Raw genomic sequence first — 16,761 nt, forward strand, 5'->3', positions numbered from 1 at the left:
GGGCGTGATCAAATTTTGGTGCCGTTGATGGGGAATTAATGGTGTTATTAATTGCAGCTAAAAGAAGTGCTAGAATTCTTAGTGTAGTCAATTTTCTTCAATTTAAACTAAATATATTGAAATTCTAACGTTTGTAGTCTTGGGTGTTACAGGTGCATGCGTAGAAACTCCTCAAGAACTGGTGAATTGTTCGAAACATTATTAGACATGAGAAAGTTTTCAAGGCACTGAATCGTGTAAACAAGAAGGGCAAACAACAATAGAACTCAACAGAACAAATCGAACCAGACATGGGAGACAAAGTAAACAACAGAAACAATGGGAATGACCCGAGCAATCAGGGTGTGATGCCTCTTGTGCGAGAAGCAGCGTTGTACGATTGGGCACAACCCACTATCGACAACCTGACAATCGCAATTACAGTCCCTCAGATACAAGCAAAATCATTTCAAATCACAAACAACATGCTACATTTGTTGCAGAACAAGGGACTGTTCTCAGGGTCATACATTGAAGATCTTCAGCAGCATCTGAAGAATTTCCTGTCGATATGTGTCACGCAATGGCAACCTAATATGACACCGAAAGCAATAAAGCTGTTGTTGTTTCCATTCCCAGTGACGGGAGAGGCTCAGACTTGGCTTAATTCACTCCCCATAAACTCCATCACTACTTGGGAGGAATTAGTCAAGCAGTTTGTGAACAAGTTCTACCCACCCAATAAGACTGCTAAACAAATTGATGAGATATTGAGCTTCAAGCAGAAAACCAACCGAAACATTACAAGATACGTGGGAGAGGTTCAAGGGTATGATGGTTAAGTGTCCACATCATGACATTCTAGAGCAGATATTGGGGCAAAGGTTTTACATGTGATTTGTAGATAGCTTAAAGGCCAATTGATGCTTCAGCAGGTGGAGCATTTCTGAGCAAAACATTCAGAGAAAGAAAGATTCTACTTGACAAGATAGCCCAAAACTCAGGATGGATGACAAGAGACTCTACAATCACTCCTGTAGTTCATTCAGTGGCTTTGGATCCAAATAATTCCATAGCTTAAAATATGGCCACTCTAATGACGCAAATGAGTATCCTCACCAAAAAGATAGATGAATCAGGCAAGAAGCAGCATGTACACAATGGCGGCTTATGTACACCATGCATTAACCAACTATATGTTTGCTAGTGGAGTGCGGAAGGTGACAACCAGCAATATCAGGAAGATATGAACTATGTGGCCAACTATATTGGACAGAGGCAAGGTGGTCAGAATTGGGGACAACAGAATCAACAATATAGACCAGTACATCAGTAGTACAATAACAACAACAATCCTGGAGCTATGCGACCATCGGGTCAAGAGGTGCCTTACCAAAGGCAACAAGGTTACAACCAGCAAATCAATAACAGGCTTATCAATAACCTCAACAACACTAGATTATGATACAAGATAATGGGGTTGCTGAACTTAAGGGAATGATGCAATAACTGATTGGGTCCACTGGAAAAATAACTGAGAGAGTAAACTCACATGAATCAGCGATAAAGGGTATTGAGATTCTGTTAGGACAGATTTCGATGGCTCTAAATAATCGTCCTCAAGGGACGTTGCCTGCAGACACACAAATCAATCCAAAAGAGCGGGGCATGAAACAACTTATGGCAATGAGTCTAAGAAATGGTAGAGACCTCGATCTGGAGCAAGAAATTGCTCGTGAAAGCCGACCTACTACAACACTTGTGCCAGTAGTCATTGAGATAGATGATTCAACAGGGTTAACTGAGGTGACGGTACAACATGCACAAGAGAATACCAACAAAGAAAAAGAGGTTGCGAAGTATACTGGGGTAGCATAAGAAATAACAGTAGAATAGTGCCCGAGTAAGATAAAACTCAAATCACAGGGAAGAAGCGACCTCCAGCACCATTCCCATAGAGATTGGCCAAGTATCAGAAAGATGAGCAGTTTTAAGAAATTCTTGGAGATGTTGAAGAAAATTCAGGTGAACATTCCATTGATTGACGCCTTAAAGGAAATGCCTGGTTATGCAAACATGATGAAGGACTTGATGTCTTGTAAGTTCAACCTTCAAGACCTGGCCACGGTTACACTAACTCAGACATGTAGTGCTGTTGTGACGAGACCTATAGCTGAGAAGCTGTCTGTCCCAGGGAGTTTCACAATCCCATGCACAATAGGCAACTATGCATTTACTAAGGCACTTTGTGATTTGGGGGCAATCTACCAAAGGTTAGGCATTGGAAGAGCTATACCCACGTCTATGTTACTACAGCTGGCTGACCGGACAGTGAAAAGGCCCTCTGGTATCCTTGATGATGTATTAATACAGGTTGGGAAGTTTTTATTCCCAGTAGATTTTGTCATTCTTGACTGTTGGGTTGACGAGGAGATTCCCATAATTTTGGGAAGACCATTCTTGGCCACTGGAAGAGCTTTAATTGACTGTGAAACTAGAGAGCTCAAAATGAGACTAAATGATGAAGAATTAACATTCAACGTGCAGAAATATATGCGGCGACCAAGTGAATTTACTAACTGCTCTCTAATAGATGCTGTGGATGTGATTTTGGAGGAAGAAGATGAGACCTTGAAAGCTAAAGACCCGCTAGCAGCCTGTCTCATGAACTTAGGTGAAGTAAATGGAGAGGACTTGGCGGAGTGGGTACTGGCTCTTGAAGGCCAAGGGTTTTGGAAAAGGGAGCTCGAATTTGAGCCTTTGCACTTAGAAGAAAGGAAAACTCCCCTAACTAAGCCATCGATAGAAGAGCCACCAAAGTTGGAACTGAAGCCACTACCACCTCATCTCAGGTATGCTTTCTTGGGACATAACTCAACTTTACCTGTTATTATATCATCTAGTTTGTTAGATGGGCAGACATAACAACTTTTGCAGGTATTGATGGAGTGCAAGACTGCAATTGATTGGACCATTGCAGATATTAAGGGTATTGGCCCGAAATTTCGTATGCATAAGATTCTACTGGAAGAAGGGTACAAACCTTCCATAGAACATTAAAGAAGGCTGAACCCCAACATAAACGAAGTGGTGAAGAAAGAAGTGATCAAGTGGTTAGATACGGGAATCATCTTCCCCTTCTCTAACAGTAACTGGGTCATCCCAGTTTAGTGTGTGCCAAAGAAAGGCGGTATGACTGTAGTGCAAAATGAGAATAACGAGTTGATCTCAAGACGAATAGTCACAGGTTGGCGAATCTGTATGGATTACAGAAAGTTAAACAATGCTACTAGGAAAGACCATTTACCACTACCATTCATTGATCAGATGCTAGATAGATTGGTAGGGAGGTCCCACTTCTGCTTTTTGGATGGATACTCGAGGTATAATAAGATCTCTATTGCCCCTGAGGATAGAGAGAAAATATCGTTCACCTGCCCTTATGGCATCTATGCATTTTGGAGAATGCCGTTTGGCCTTTGCAATGCACCTGCCACGTTCCAAAGGTGCATGATGGCCATCTTTACAGATATGGTAGAGGAAATAATGGAGGTCTTCATGGATGACTTCTCAGTAGTAGGAAACTCATTCGATGATTGCCTTATGAACTTGAGAAGAGTATTGAAAAGATGTGTCTAGACTAATCTGGTACTCAATTGGGAAAAGTGCCATTTTATGGTACAAGAAAGTATAGTCTTAGGGCACCTAATGTCGAGTAAAGGCATTGAGGTAGATCATGCAAAGGTTGATGTGATCGAAAAGCTTCCACCACCCACTTCCGTCAAAGCAATAAGAAGTTTCCTCGAACACACCGGTTTCTATAGGAGAGTTATAAAAGATTTTTCCAAAATTGCTATCCCTTATGTAAATTGCTTGAAAAAGATCATCCTTTTGTGTTTTCTGATGACTGTAGGGTAGTTTTTGAGGAATTGAAGAAGAGGCTGGTAACAACACCTATCATAGTTGCACATGACTGGGAGCAACCATTTGATCTGATGTGTGATGCGAGCGACTATGCCGTGGGAGCAGTTCTTGGGCAGCAAAAAGACAAAGTCATGTATGCAATGTACTACGCAAGTAGAACTCTAAGTGGTGCCCAACTAAATTATACAGTGACTGAGAAGGAGATGCTAGCAGTGATGTTCGCATTTAACAAATTCAGGTCTTACCTGATAGGCTCGAAAGTAATTATTTATACTGACCATGCTGCTCTCAGGTAATTAATCGAGAAGAAAGAGTCAAAGCCTTTCATGATTCGATGGGTGTTTGGGAAGGCATGTCACTTACCAATGGAGTTGGAGCATAGAGCTTTGTGGGCATTGAGGCAGCTGAATCTTGATACTATGGGTACATGTAGAATCACAGAGTTGAAAGAGCTTGATGAGTTTCGATACCACGCTTTTGAGAGCACAAGATTATACAAGGAGAGAATGAAGATAATACATGACAAAAATATTCTTGAGCGGAGTTTTAAACCCGGAGATAGGGTATTACTATACAATTCAAGATTAAGGTTATTTTCGGGTAAATTAAAGCCAAGATGGTTAGGATCATTTTGTGTGGTAGAGATTCACCCTACTGGTGTCGTAGAGATTGCTGCGGAAAATGACTCTTGCACATTCAAAGTCAATAGGCACCGGTTAAAACATTATTTGGGCATGGATAATGCGAAATTAGTGTCAATGACTCATTTGCTCGAGCCACCAATGTTGAACATGCCTTAAATGCACTTACCTGCGTTGTGTTGCGACATCAAATTAGGCACTTCATGGGAGGCAACCCAATGGATTATTGTATTCATCGTTCCATGACGTTAACTAAGGCGCTCGTTGGGAGGAAACCCAATTCGTAGTTGCTTTTTAGTATACTTAGAATTTTTCTTTTTCGTTTTTAGGTACTAACAAGTTTGTAGGTGATTTTAGGCAAGTTGAGCAAGGTTTTCAGCATCACAGGAAGGAAACCAAACGATAAGCATGGCATTGCCTGGGGTAAAGCCAGGTACACCAGGCGTTGATCTGGCGTCGCTTGGGGTAAGGCCAGGTAAAGCTAGCGTTGAGCTGGCATCGTCTGGGGTAAAGCTAGGAAAAGCTGGCACTGGAGCTGGAGCCACGTGGGATAAAGCCTGGTACACCAGGCGTTGAGCTGGCGTCGCCTGGGGTAAGGCCATGTACCAGGCCTGGCGCCGCCAGGTAAGTATGTTCTTCAGTTTAAATTTTCTTTCTCTTATTTCTTTTAACACCCCCTTCTTGGACCCCTACTTAAACGCCCAACATATAAACAAATAAAAAAAAACCCTAAACCAAACATGCATAAAACTCCAAAGAAAAACCCCAAACTCACACTGCTCCCGCGCACGCCTCACAATCAAACACACTGCACAAAATTTCCCCCACCAGCACACTGCCATCGTTGTCTCTCCCATCCCCATTGAAGTCAAGCTTAGTCTTGCTAGTTTGTTCACACACCAACGAATTGTCAGACAGATCCTTCTTCTCAAAAGTTTCTAAGGTATGATTCTTATCTCTTGCCATTGCAATTTCGAGTTGGGTAAAGGTATGAAATTACACAAAATTTGGTGGTTGTTCTTCATTGTAGTATTATGTTTGTATGTCCCAACCCCATGAACTCCATAGGAATGGTGCTACGATTGTATGAATATGTGGTAGTACTGAACTCCCAAGCCGATTTGGGAAGGTGAGGCAATCCCTCACCCTTAGAAGCACTCCCATGACACTAGTTGCATGCTAAGTGTTTGCTATAATGCCTCAATTGCATCCGTTGTCCCTATTGGAGCCTGAGTCTTCAGGATTAATAGACTAGCATTGTGTAGTCATACACCTCGTTCAAATATTAAGTGTGGGGTGGATCAAGGGAAGCCTATGTGTTGTTGTTTGATTCTCATATTAAGAAAATACGAGGTGAAGTTTGAGTCACCTTGGAAAGTTAGGCAAGACTATGTGTGTAATGTGTAATATAGTTTTAGCTAATTATTGATTACTTGTGCAGGAATGAAGATGCCTCCAGGAAAAGACACAAACAAAGGAAAGGGTACCTCCACTGCTCCGGCTAAAGCAAAGGCAACCTCCACACCTCTCCCAAAGAAGAGAAATTGGGAGAAGCTACCTCTCGTCTAAGTGGAGCACAAGATGTGGCAGAAGTAGCAACCATGCGTCCACAACCCCAAGGCCAATGAGAGTTTGGCATCAACAACATACGCCTCATACTAAGTATTGGTACAGGCGCTGTAGGCCTAAACATGTACATTCGGAAGCAGCTATCCAGGAACGCAACTTGAAAGCAAAGTATCAGGCAATTTGGAGGGGCATCCAAGATTTGGGGTTGAGCTATGTATTCAAGAACGCAAGGGACATTAATCTCAGTCTAGTCCTAGAATTCTATGCAGGGTTTGATCCACAGGATATTGAATAGCTGCTGCCGATTCGTGGACGTTTGATAGATTTTTCAGCCATGGGATGTTCCTGTGGAGCCATTGGACCAATTCATTTGCCGGCCTATATATAGAGAGTTGAGACACACGCTTTGTGGTGCCGACTCTATGGCAGCATGGGTCCGGGATAAGGTAACAAATCAGCACAAGAGATTTCCCAAGAAGAAGATGAAGGCAAAGGCTCAAGTATGACATAAACTAATAAATGCATGGCTCCTACCATGCAATCATGACACGCTCATTAGCCGTGAGAGGACCTGTGTACTGTACTTCCTCATGACGGGTCAAAGGGTGAATGTGGGTCATCTGATCCGCTACCAGATGTCATCAGTCGGAACGAGTAAGAAAGTCGATCGTATGCCATTTGCCAATTTTTTGATTCAATTCTTAAGACACGAAGAGGTTGAGGAGGAGCCCGAGTTTGACCACACCATCGATCAGCCCCTCTAACAAACGGACATCATTAGTCTTCGGCTGAAAGAAGAGACTGCTATGCCATCACAGATAGGTGCTAAGTGTAATACTCGTGATGATATTTATGGCCCATCTCTATGGGATGATGGATTTCCAGCTGAGGGTAGGGGGTCAACCGGTCACATCTGAGGAGAGGACTGTATTGGAGCAGCGATACCCACTCAATGATCATGCTCAGAAAATGGTTGGGTTAGGTGATGGATACAAACTCCCCGACGATGAGGATATCAACACACCTGAGCAGTCTGAGGCGGAGCCGGAGCAGTCAGATGATGAGGACGATGATGATGCTGAGGAGAAAGAAAATAATGAAGAGTGGAGAGCGTCAGAGGATGAGAATGCAACTTAATCAGGGAGTTTCCTTGAACCCTACTCCTTTTTCTTATTTTGTCAATTTGTGCATGCACTGAGGACTATGCATGATCTAAGTGTGGTGTAGGGACTTGCAGAAATTAGTAGTTGTTAGTTGTTTTTTGTTGTTTTAGTAAGTGTCGTTGGCTAATTGTTTTAGTATTTGTTTTCATTTTTTGTTTTTATTTTTATTTGTTTTTAATCAGAAAATATACAAAAAAAAAGAAATTTTTTTTTGGACTCTTCCCGAATATGGATCTCCTAGACAGTTTTCTTGAGGGAAGTAAGTCTAAAGAAAAATACGAATTTTTTTTTTAGGTAGTATAGTAATTCCCCCTTAGTTTTTCTTTAGGCCGCGGTTCTTTTCCAAGGGTTTTTAGGTTAACCGAGTGTAGTTAGTTTTAATTCCTAGGAGTAGGAACCATAAGGATATGCATTTAATCGCAACAATATCTCTTAGCTTTGTGATGCCTTGAGAATAGTTAATACTCTGGTTGTGACGCTTAGGCTCAGTATTTGACTCTATTATAAGTACCTTAAATAGTAGATTCTTAAATTTGATTAACTGCTTTGACTGGAGTGTAGTGCTAAAAACCAATCCTGAATGAGTTATGTGTCATGTCTGTGTGAGGTTTGTATGTATTCTGTGCATTGCATTTGATGTCTAGAACTTGCCCCGTGTGTACAAAGCGAAATAGTAGTCTTGTTTAGTTTTAGAAGTGATATAGGTGTTTCTTTGTTAAGCCACATATATATAGAGTACCACCTAAATGTGATGTATCGTAGTTAACCCCTTTGAGCCTATAATCCTGTTTCTTTGGTAACCACATTACAAGCCGTACCCCTTTGTTTGAATCGAACATATATTTGAACCTTGTCACCTCTCATGAGCACTTGAACTGTGATGAATTACGAAAAAGTTAAAGTGTGGGGTGGTGGGTTGGCTTTTGAGTGAAACAATTGAGATAAGGAGAAAGGTGCACCGTTTGAAAAAAAAATAAATATATGTCAATAAAAGCCACTTGGATTGAACGAAAAGAAAGAAAAAGAAAAAAAAGAGAAAGAAAGAATTTTTTTATAGCCGTATTGTATGAAAAATAATTCTTGATGATGGTGGCTAGGGATTTACTAGTGCTTAAAGAAGTAGGAGGTAGAAGAGTGAAGTTAAGGTGGAGTTTTGGTTTGAAATAAGTATGAGCTTTAATTTTAAAGTATATGTATTAAAGTGCTTAGGGGAGGTGTAGTCACTCATATCCAAATATATCCTACCCGACCCACAGCCTACATTACAACCAGTGAAAGTCCTACTTGATCTTAGACTGAATGAACTCGATTAGTCGAGTATCACACTACGGGCAAGCCTATGGTGCATCATTTGTGGCACATGAAGTTTATTTCTGAGAGCGGGTGAATTTTGTCTATCTTGAGTTCCTATGTTCTTAAAATTCATTGTGTGTGGAACTAAGCTCTTTGATTGAGTGAGGGCACGTGATTCATAAAGAAAATGTAATGTCGTTGACTTCTATGTTAGAGTAAGTAAGTGAATTGTGAATAAGGCATGGTATTTGTGAGTCAAATCCTGAGGCGAGGATGTTACACCTTGGTGCTTAGACTATGTTAAAGTTTCTTGGTGCTTAGATTAGTTAAGGGAATTGCTTAATAGGTTTTGTCCATAAATGTAGTTTGACTGCTCGAGGACGAGCAATGTTTAAGTGTGGGATATTGATATGTGGCCATAATTCATGGTTTAGCACATTATTCGCCTTGCATTTTATACGCTTTAATGATAAATTACACTTTATTTGCGCGTAATAGGGTCCATTTTATGTGTAGGTAAATTGGAGATGAAAGTAGAGAAAAAAGGATACTTACAAGTCGAAAGGGTGCGCGAGAGCAGTTGAATAAGGGAACCTGGTGATGCTAGGCTTGTAGCTGGCGATATACTTGCCGACGCCAGGCTTGTAGCTGGCGAAAGAACTGGCGAGGAAAGGCAGAGGCAAGCTTAACCAAGCATTATGCTTGGCGACGCCAGGCCTGGGGCGAGGTCCACCAGGCGTAAGCCTGGCATCGCCATGTCTGGGCATGTTCATTCCGAGTTTTGAAGACTTAATTCGTCTCCTCGTTTGACTAGGAATTGGCCTACACGTTTAGGTCTTTTCCTACACATATAAATAGACTTAAAAATGCCACTTTGAAAGACTTTTGCAACCGGAGGCAAGGATAGCTCGTGGAACAACCGTTGGGAGTTAGAATCATTGATTTCTACATCCTTTCATCTTTACTTTGTATTTTAATTATGCAAAGTACTTTAGATATTGTTACTATGAGTATGAGTAGCTAAAATCCTAATCTAGGGTTTTGATGGAACCTATTGGAGGATGATTTTCTTGTTACGTTAATATAGATTTGCCGTAGTATTTTCTCTATTTGCTCAACTATATTATTATTGCTGTTGATTGAAGGGCCCTCAATCGACTGTGCCTATTTGGTGTAAATTAGTCGGGAGAGAGTTCATATTTAGGTAGTAGTTGAACAACATCACTCCTAATGTTTATGATGGATCAATACGAAGGGTTTAAAGGTGAGATTAGGGATAACGAAACCTTGGTGCGATCTGAGTGAGTTGTACTTAAGGCAAGCATGCATAGTTTGGGAGAATATGTATAGTGTATTGTGGTAATTACTCGGTAGAGAGTTACAATAGTTAGAGTGCTCGTGATCGGTAGAGAAGACATAGGTAAATTTATAGAAAACGTAGTAGAAAGGATTCCGACATTAGGGGAAATCATAACCTTAGATCATTCCAATTCTTGTTTACAACCCATTCATTGTTAGTTATTGTTTATTGTATTTTTATTACGTAATATTTAGTTAGTAAACATCCCATTCATTACTTAAATATTTTAGAAGATTGATTGCCTGAATTTGTGCGAGTCTAGTAGCTGTGCTTAATAGGTTAATTCCCTGTGGGATTCGACTTCGAACTTATTAACCAGAATATATTTGCAATGACCGGTTAGTCCTTTTTATAAGGCATAGTTGGGCATGATCTGGTGTCACGAGTCTAGAACCTCTAATACAAGTCTGAACACCTACTACATCAATAGTCTAGAAAATGCGGAAAGATAACAAAATAGGAGGGAGAAAACAGGGTTGCGGATGCCATGCAACTACCTCGAAATCTTCGGCAACACTAAATCAGCTGAAGGCCCTCACTCGGCTGCTTGAGCACCTGGATCTGCACACAAGGTGCAGGGAGTAAAGTGAGTATGCCAACTCAGTAAGTAACTAAGGTACATAAGGACTGAAAATAGTGACGAGCTGTTCAAAAACATATAACTGAATAATCAACAGAATAACGGATCAACTTTACTGTTTAAAATCAGTTTCATCATAAAATCAACATTTCCAATTTACAACATTTGAAATTAGATACTTAGCAATATATCCAACTGAGGCTTATTAGAAAGGAGAGTGAAATCAGTGAAAACATCACAACAGGGCCCCCCGTGCAAGGAATCACTCAAAATATGGCCCCTCGGGCAGCCTCTCAGTCACTCGTAACTTAACTCTCGTCAGCCAGTAATCACTCTTAGCACTCGGATCCTTAATATCTCATAATAACAGAAATCATAGTAACTACTGCGGCGTGCAGCCTGATCCGAAATTTATAGTCAACTACGCTCACTGGGGGTATACAGACTCCGGAGGGGTTCCTACAACCCAAACGTCATATCGCTGCGGCGCGTAGCCCGATCCAATATATATATCACTGCGGCGTGCAGCCCGATCCATATAAGTATTATTGCGGCGTGCAGACCGATCCAAGACTCATATATATATATATATATATATATATATATATATATATATATATATATATATATATATATATATATCCTCACAATTGGGTTCTCAACCTCTCTCAATTTTAACCTCACAGCCTCTCGGGCACAACAATGGAAATTAGGGAACTCAGCCCAAACAGTCCTCACAATTAGGAGTAGAGTAATAAAACCAGTTTTAAACATTTAAGTAGGTAAAACATGACTGAGGATTTGCTTCTAGCAAGTAAAGTGAGGAAAATAGTCAAAATGCCCCTAAGGGTTTCTACAGGTCGGCACAAGACCCCAAACATGGCATACAGCCCATAATACAATATAAATATCCAAAATACGGGATAACAAAAAATTTCCAAATCAAATACACGGCTTAATAGTTGCTACGGGACGGACCAAGTCACAATCCCTACCGTGCACGCCCACACGCTCGTCACCTAGCATGTGCGTCACCGCGTTTATCAAAACAAGTAAAATACCGGGCTTTTTTACCCTTAGTTCCATATTTACAATGGTTACTTACCTCAAATCGGTGGAAATACTACTCCGCAACGCTTTTGCCCTTCGAATCGGCCTCCACTCGCGCCGAATCTATCCAAAATCAGAACGAGGATGTCAAAATATGCTAAGGGAACGAAGTCCAAGCGAAAATAATCAAAATACTACACAAATCTCGAAATTACCAAAACCCGACCCCTGTGCCCATGCCTCGGAATTCAGAAATTTTCGCATCAATAGATTCCTTATCTCCCCACGAGTTCATACATATCAAAAGTTCTCAAATCCGACCCCAAATGGTCCTCCAAATCCCCAATCAAAAGTACATGTTAGCTTAAGTTTCATGATTTTCTAGGTGGAATTCCCATAATAATCGAGTTTATAGTCCAAAATTTTTACCTCCAAACGTTTCCCCTTGAATCCCTCTTCAATCTCCTTCAAACCCTCGCGTTCGCGAAGTACAAATTTCCTTTGACCAATTTTTCTCCTACGCGATCGCAGCCAGGTCCTCGCGAACACGATGCTTACCTAGACGAATCTTCACGAACGCATTCCCTCTCCCGCGAACGTGATGAACAACTTGACCTCAAACCCAGCTGACCCAATTCCTCTACACGATCGCGAAGACCTTCTTGCGAACACGATGCATCACTTCCCAGCCCTCCGCGAACGAGAAGCCCTTCTCGCGAACGCGGAGGCCAAAATTCCACTGACTTCCTCTGACTCTTCGCGAACGTGAGGGTCCACTCGCGAACGCGAAGAGTAAAAACCTGCAACAGCTGAACCTAACACTTCTACAATTTTCTGAATTACAAAATGATCCGATTGACCACCCGAAACTCACCCAAGGCCCCCGGGACCTCAACCAAAGGTACCAACATATCCTAAAACCTTATTCGAACTTGTTCCAATCTTCAAAACATCTCAAATAACATCAAATCACCCAAAACACATCAGATTCAAGCCTAAGTTTCTAAAATCTTCCGAATTCCGCTTTTGATCAAAATCCCAACCAAACCACGTCCGAATGACCTGAAAATTTGCACACACATCCCAAATGACCCAACGAAGCTACTATAACTCTCAGAATTCCATTCCGACCCCTATATCAAAATCTCGCCTACCAACTGGAAATCGCCAAAATATCAACTTCGCCAATTCAAGCCTTAATCAACTCTGCACCTCCAAAACTCATTCCGATCACACTCCTAAGTCATAAATCACCTCCCGAAGCTAACTGAACCATCAGAACTCACATCCAAGCCCTCTAACACATAAGTCAACATCTGGTTGACTTTTCCAACTTAAACTTCCTTAAAAGAGACTAAGTGTCTCAAACCTTACCAACATCATTCCGGATTCGATCCGACTAACCCGATACCACAAAATACGGATAAAAAAGCATAAAGAAGTAGAAACGGGGGAAACGGAGCGGTAACTCATGAGACGACTGGTCGGGTCGTCACATCCTCCCCAACTTAAGCAAACGTTCGTCCTCGAACGAGTCAAGAAACATACCTGAAGCCTCAAACAGGTGTGGATATTTGCTCCGCATCTCCCGCTCGGTCTCCGAAGTAGCCTCCTCCACGGGCCGACCTCTCCACTGCACTTTCACTGAAGCTATATCCTTTGACCTCATCTTTCGAACCTGACGACCCAAAATAGCTACTGGCTCCACATCATAGTTCAAATCATCATCCAACTGAACCGTGCTGAAATCCAAAACATGAGACGGATCCCCAATATACTTCCGGTGTATAGAAACATGAAATACCGGATGCACACTCGACAAGCTGGGTGGCAAAACAAGCTCATATGCCACCTCCCCAATCCTCCAAAGCACCTCAAAAGCCCCAATAAACCGAGGACTCAATTTCCCTTTCTTCCCAAATCTCATAACACCTTTCATGGGCGAGACCTTCAGCAAGACCTTCTCACCAACCATATAGGACACATCTCGAACCTTCCTGTCAGCATAACTCTTTTGTCTCGACTGCGCTGTACGAAGCCTCTCCTGAATCACCTTCACCTTGTCTAAAGCATCCTACACCAAGTCTGTCTCCAATAGCCTAGTCTCGACGGGCTCGAACCAACGAACTGGAGATCTACACCGCCTCCCATACAAAGCTTCATACGGAGCCATCTGAATACTCGACTGGTAGATGTTGTTATAAGCAAACTCTGCAAGTGGTAGGAACTCATCCCATGACCCTCCGAAATCAATAACACAAGCACGTAACATGTCCTCCAATATTTGAATAGTGCGCTCGGACTGCCCCTCCGTCTGAGGGTAAAAAGCTATGCTCAACTCAACCTGAGTACCCAACTCTCGCTGTACCGACCTCCAAAACTGCAATGTAAACTGAGTGCCCCTATCTGAAATGATGGAAACTGGGACACCATGCAAACGGACAATTTCTCGGATATAGATCCTTGCCAACTGCTCTGAAGAAGAGGTAGTACACACAGGAATGAAGTGCGCGGACTTGGTCAGCCTATTTACAATCACCCAAATAGCATCGAATTTTCTCAAAGTCCGTGGAAGTCCAACAATAAAGTCCATAGTGATCCTCTCCCACTTCCACTTTGGGATATCCATCTGCTGAAGCAAGCCACTCGGTCTCTGATGCTCATATTTCATCTGCTGACAATTGAGACACCGAGCCACAAATCCCACAATATCTTTCTTCATTCTTCTCCACCAATAGTGCTGCCTCAAATCCTGATACTTGTTCGCAGCACCCGGATGAATGGAATACCACAAGCTATGGGCCTCCTCCAGAATCAACTCCCGAAGCCCATCCACATTGGGCACACAAATCCGCCCCACATCCTCAACACCCCATCATCACCAATGGTCACATCTCTGGCGTCATCATGCTGAACTCTGTCCTTAAGGACAAGCAAGTGCGGATCGTCATGCTAGCGCTCTCTGATGCGATCGTATAAGGAAGACCGAGAAACCATGCTAGCCAATACACGACTAGGAGCCGAATCATCTAATCTCACGAACCGATTGGCCAAGGCCTGAACATCTATCACAAGAGGTCTCTCCCCAACTGGAATATATGCCAAACTTCCCATACTCACTGCCTTTCGGCTCGAAGCATCGGCTACCACATTGGCCTTCCCTAGATGGTATAATATAGTGATATCATAATCCTTAAGCAACTCCAACTATCTCCCCCGCCTCAAATTAAGATCTTTTTTCTTGAACAAGTGCTGAAGACTGCGGTGATCAGTGAACACCTCACAAGACATGTCATACAAGTAATGCCTCCAAATCTTCAATGCGTGAACTATGGCAGCCAACTCCAAATCATGAACGAGGTAGTTCTTCTCATGGGGCTTCAACTGACGAGAAGCATAAGCAATAACTCTACCTTCCTGCATCAACACACATCTAGTCCCAACTCTCGAAACATCATAATACACGATTTATGAACCTGAAGCTGATGGAAAGACCAACACTGGAGCTGTGGTTAAAGCTGTCTTGAGCTTTCGAAAGCTCTCCTCACACTCGTCCGTCCATACAAATGAAGCACCCTTTTGAGTCAACTTGGTCAAGGGCGATGCGATAGAAGAGAATACCTAAACAAACCGACAATAATAACCCGCCAAACCAAGAAAGCTGCGAATCTCTGTGGCTGAGGACAGTCTGGGCCAACTCTGAACCGCCTCTATCTTCTTCGGATCAACCTGAATACCTTCGCTGGATACCATGTGCCCCAACAAAGCCACCTAACTAAGCCAAAACTCACACTTGTAGAATTTTGCATAAAGCTTCTCCTCCCTCAATCTCTGCAATAGAACTCACAAATGCTCCACGTGTTCCTCTTGACTGCGCGAATATACCAGAATATCATCAATGAAGACTATGACAAACGAGTCAAAATAAGGTCGGAAGACACTGTTCATCAAATGCATGAACGCTGCTGGGGCATTGGTCAGCCCAAAAGACATCACCAAGAATTCACAAAGACCATATCGGGTCCTGAAAGCTGTCTTAAGAATATCCAAGTCCCTGATCTTCAACTGGTTATAACCTGAATGGAGATCAATCTTGGAGAACACTCTCGCTCCCTGAAGCTGGTCGAATAAATCATCAATGCAAGGCAAAGGATACTTGTTCTTAATTGTTACTTTGTCCAATTGCCTATAATCAATGCACATTCTCATGGTGCCATCCTTCTTCTTCACAAATATAACCGGCGCACACCAAGGTGAAACACTAAGACGAATGAACCCCTTATCAAGAAGTTCCTGCAGCTGCTCCTTTAACTCATTCAACTCCGCTGGTGCCATACGATACGACAGAATAGAAATGGGCCGTGTACCCGGCACCAGGTGAATAACAAAATCAATATCCCTATCCGATGGCATGCCCAACAAGTCTACAGGAAACACATCGGGAAAATCCCTCACGACTGGGACATAATCAATACTGGGAGCCTCAGCTCCGACATCCCTCACAAAAGCTAGATACGAAAGACAACCCTTCCCAACCATATGCTGGGCTTTCAAGAATGAGACCACTCTACTGGGAACATAATCAGGTACACGTCGCCACTCAATCTATGGCACACCCGGTATAGCCAATGTGACTATCTTAGCATGACAGTCCAAAACAGCACGACACGGAGATAACCATTCCATGCCCAAAATGATATCGAAATCCACCATACCCAATAATGAAAGATCCACTCGGGTCTCCAAACCCCCAATAGTCACCACACACGACTGGTACACACAGTCTACTATAACAATATCGCCCACTGGAGTAGATACATGAATAGGTAAAACAAGAGACTCACGAGGCGTATCCAGATAACAAGCAAAGTATGATGACATATAAGAAAAGGTGGAACAAGGATCAAATAATATAGAGGCATCTCTGTGGTAGACTAAAACAATACCTGAAATCACGGCATCTGAAGCAACATCTGATCTACCCAGAAGAGCATAAAAACGGGCCTGACCACCACCTGATCGACCTCCCTATCTAGGGTGACCCCTGGCTGACTGACCTCCACCCCTAGCTGGCTGGGCGGGTGGTGAAGCAACTGGAGTAGAAGTCGAGGGCTGATCGCTCTGCTGAGACTAACCATCATGAAGACGAGGACACTGCCTCCTCATATGACCAAACTCTCCACACTCATAACAACTCCCCAG

General features: G+C 42.5%; 1 protein-coding gene and 1 non-coding gene across 2 annotated transcripts; one reads left to right on the plus strand and one right to left on the minus strand.

Annotated features, from left to right (window-relative positions):
- Positions 1 to 731: 731 nt before the first annotated feature.
- LOC138869807 (small nucleolar RNA R71) lies at positions 732 to 839 on the minus strand. Its single transcript, XR_011400060.1, has one exon. It is a non-coding gene; the product is annotated as a small nucleolar RNA R71 (small nucleolar RNA).
- A 3,429-nt stretch (positions 840 to 4,268) lies between these two features.
- On the plus strand, positions 4,269 to 4,703 carry LOC138868757 (uncharacterized). The gene has a single exon (XM_070146327.1). The coding sequence runs from the start codon at positions 4,269 to 4,271 to the stop codon at positions 4,701 to 4,703; it is 435 nt and encodes a 144-aa protein (XP_070002428.1).
- Positions 4,704 to 16,761: the final 12,058 nt, after the last annotated feature.

This window comes from Nicotiana sylvestris, chromosome 5 (genome assembly GCF_000393655.2).
Source record: "Nicotiana sylvestris chromosome 5, ASM39365v2, whole genome shotgun sequence".
In the NCBI taxonomy this organism is placed as follows: Eukaryota; Viridiplantae; Streptophyta; class Magnoliopsida; order Solanales; family Solanaceae; genus Nicotiana; species Nicotiana sylvestris.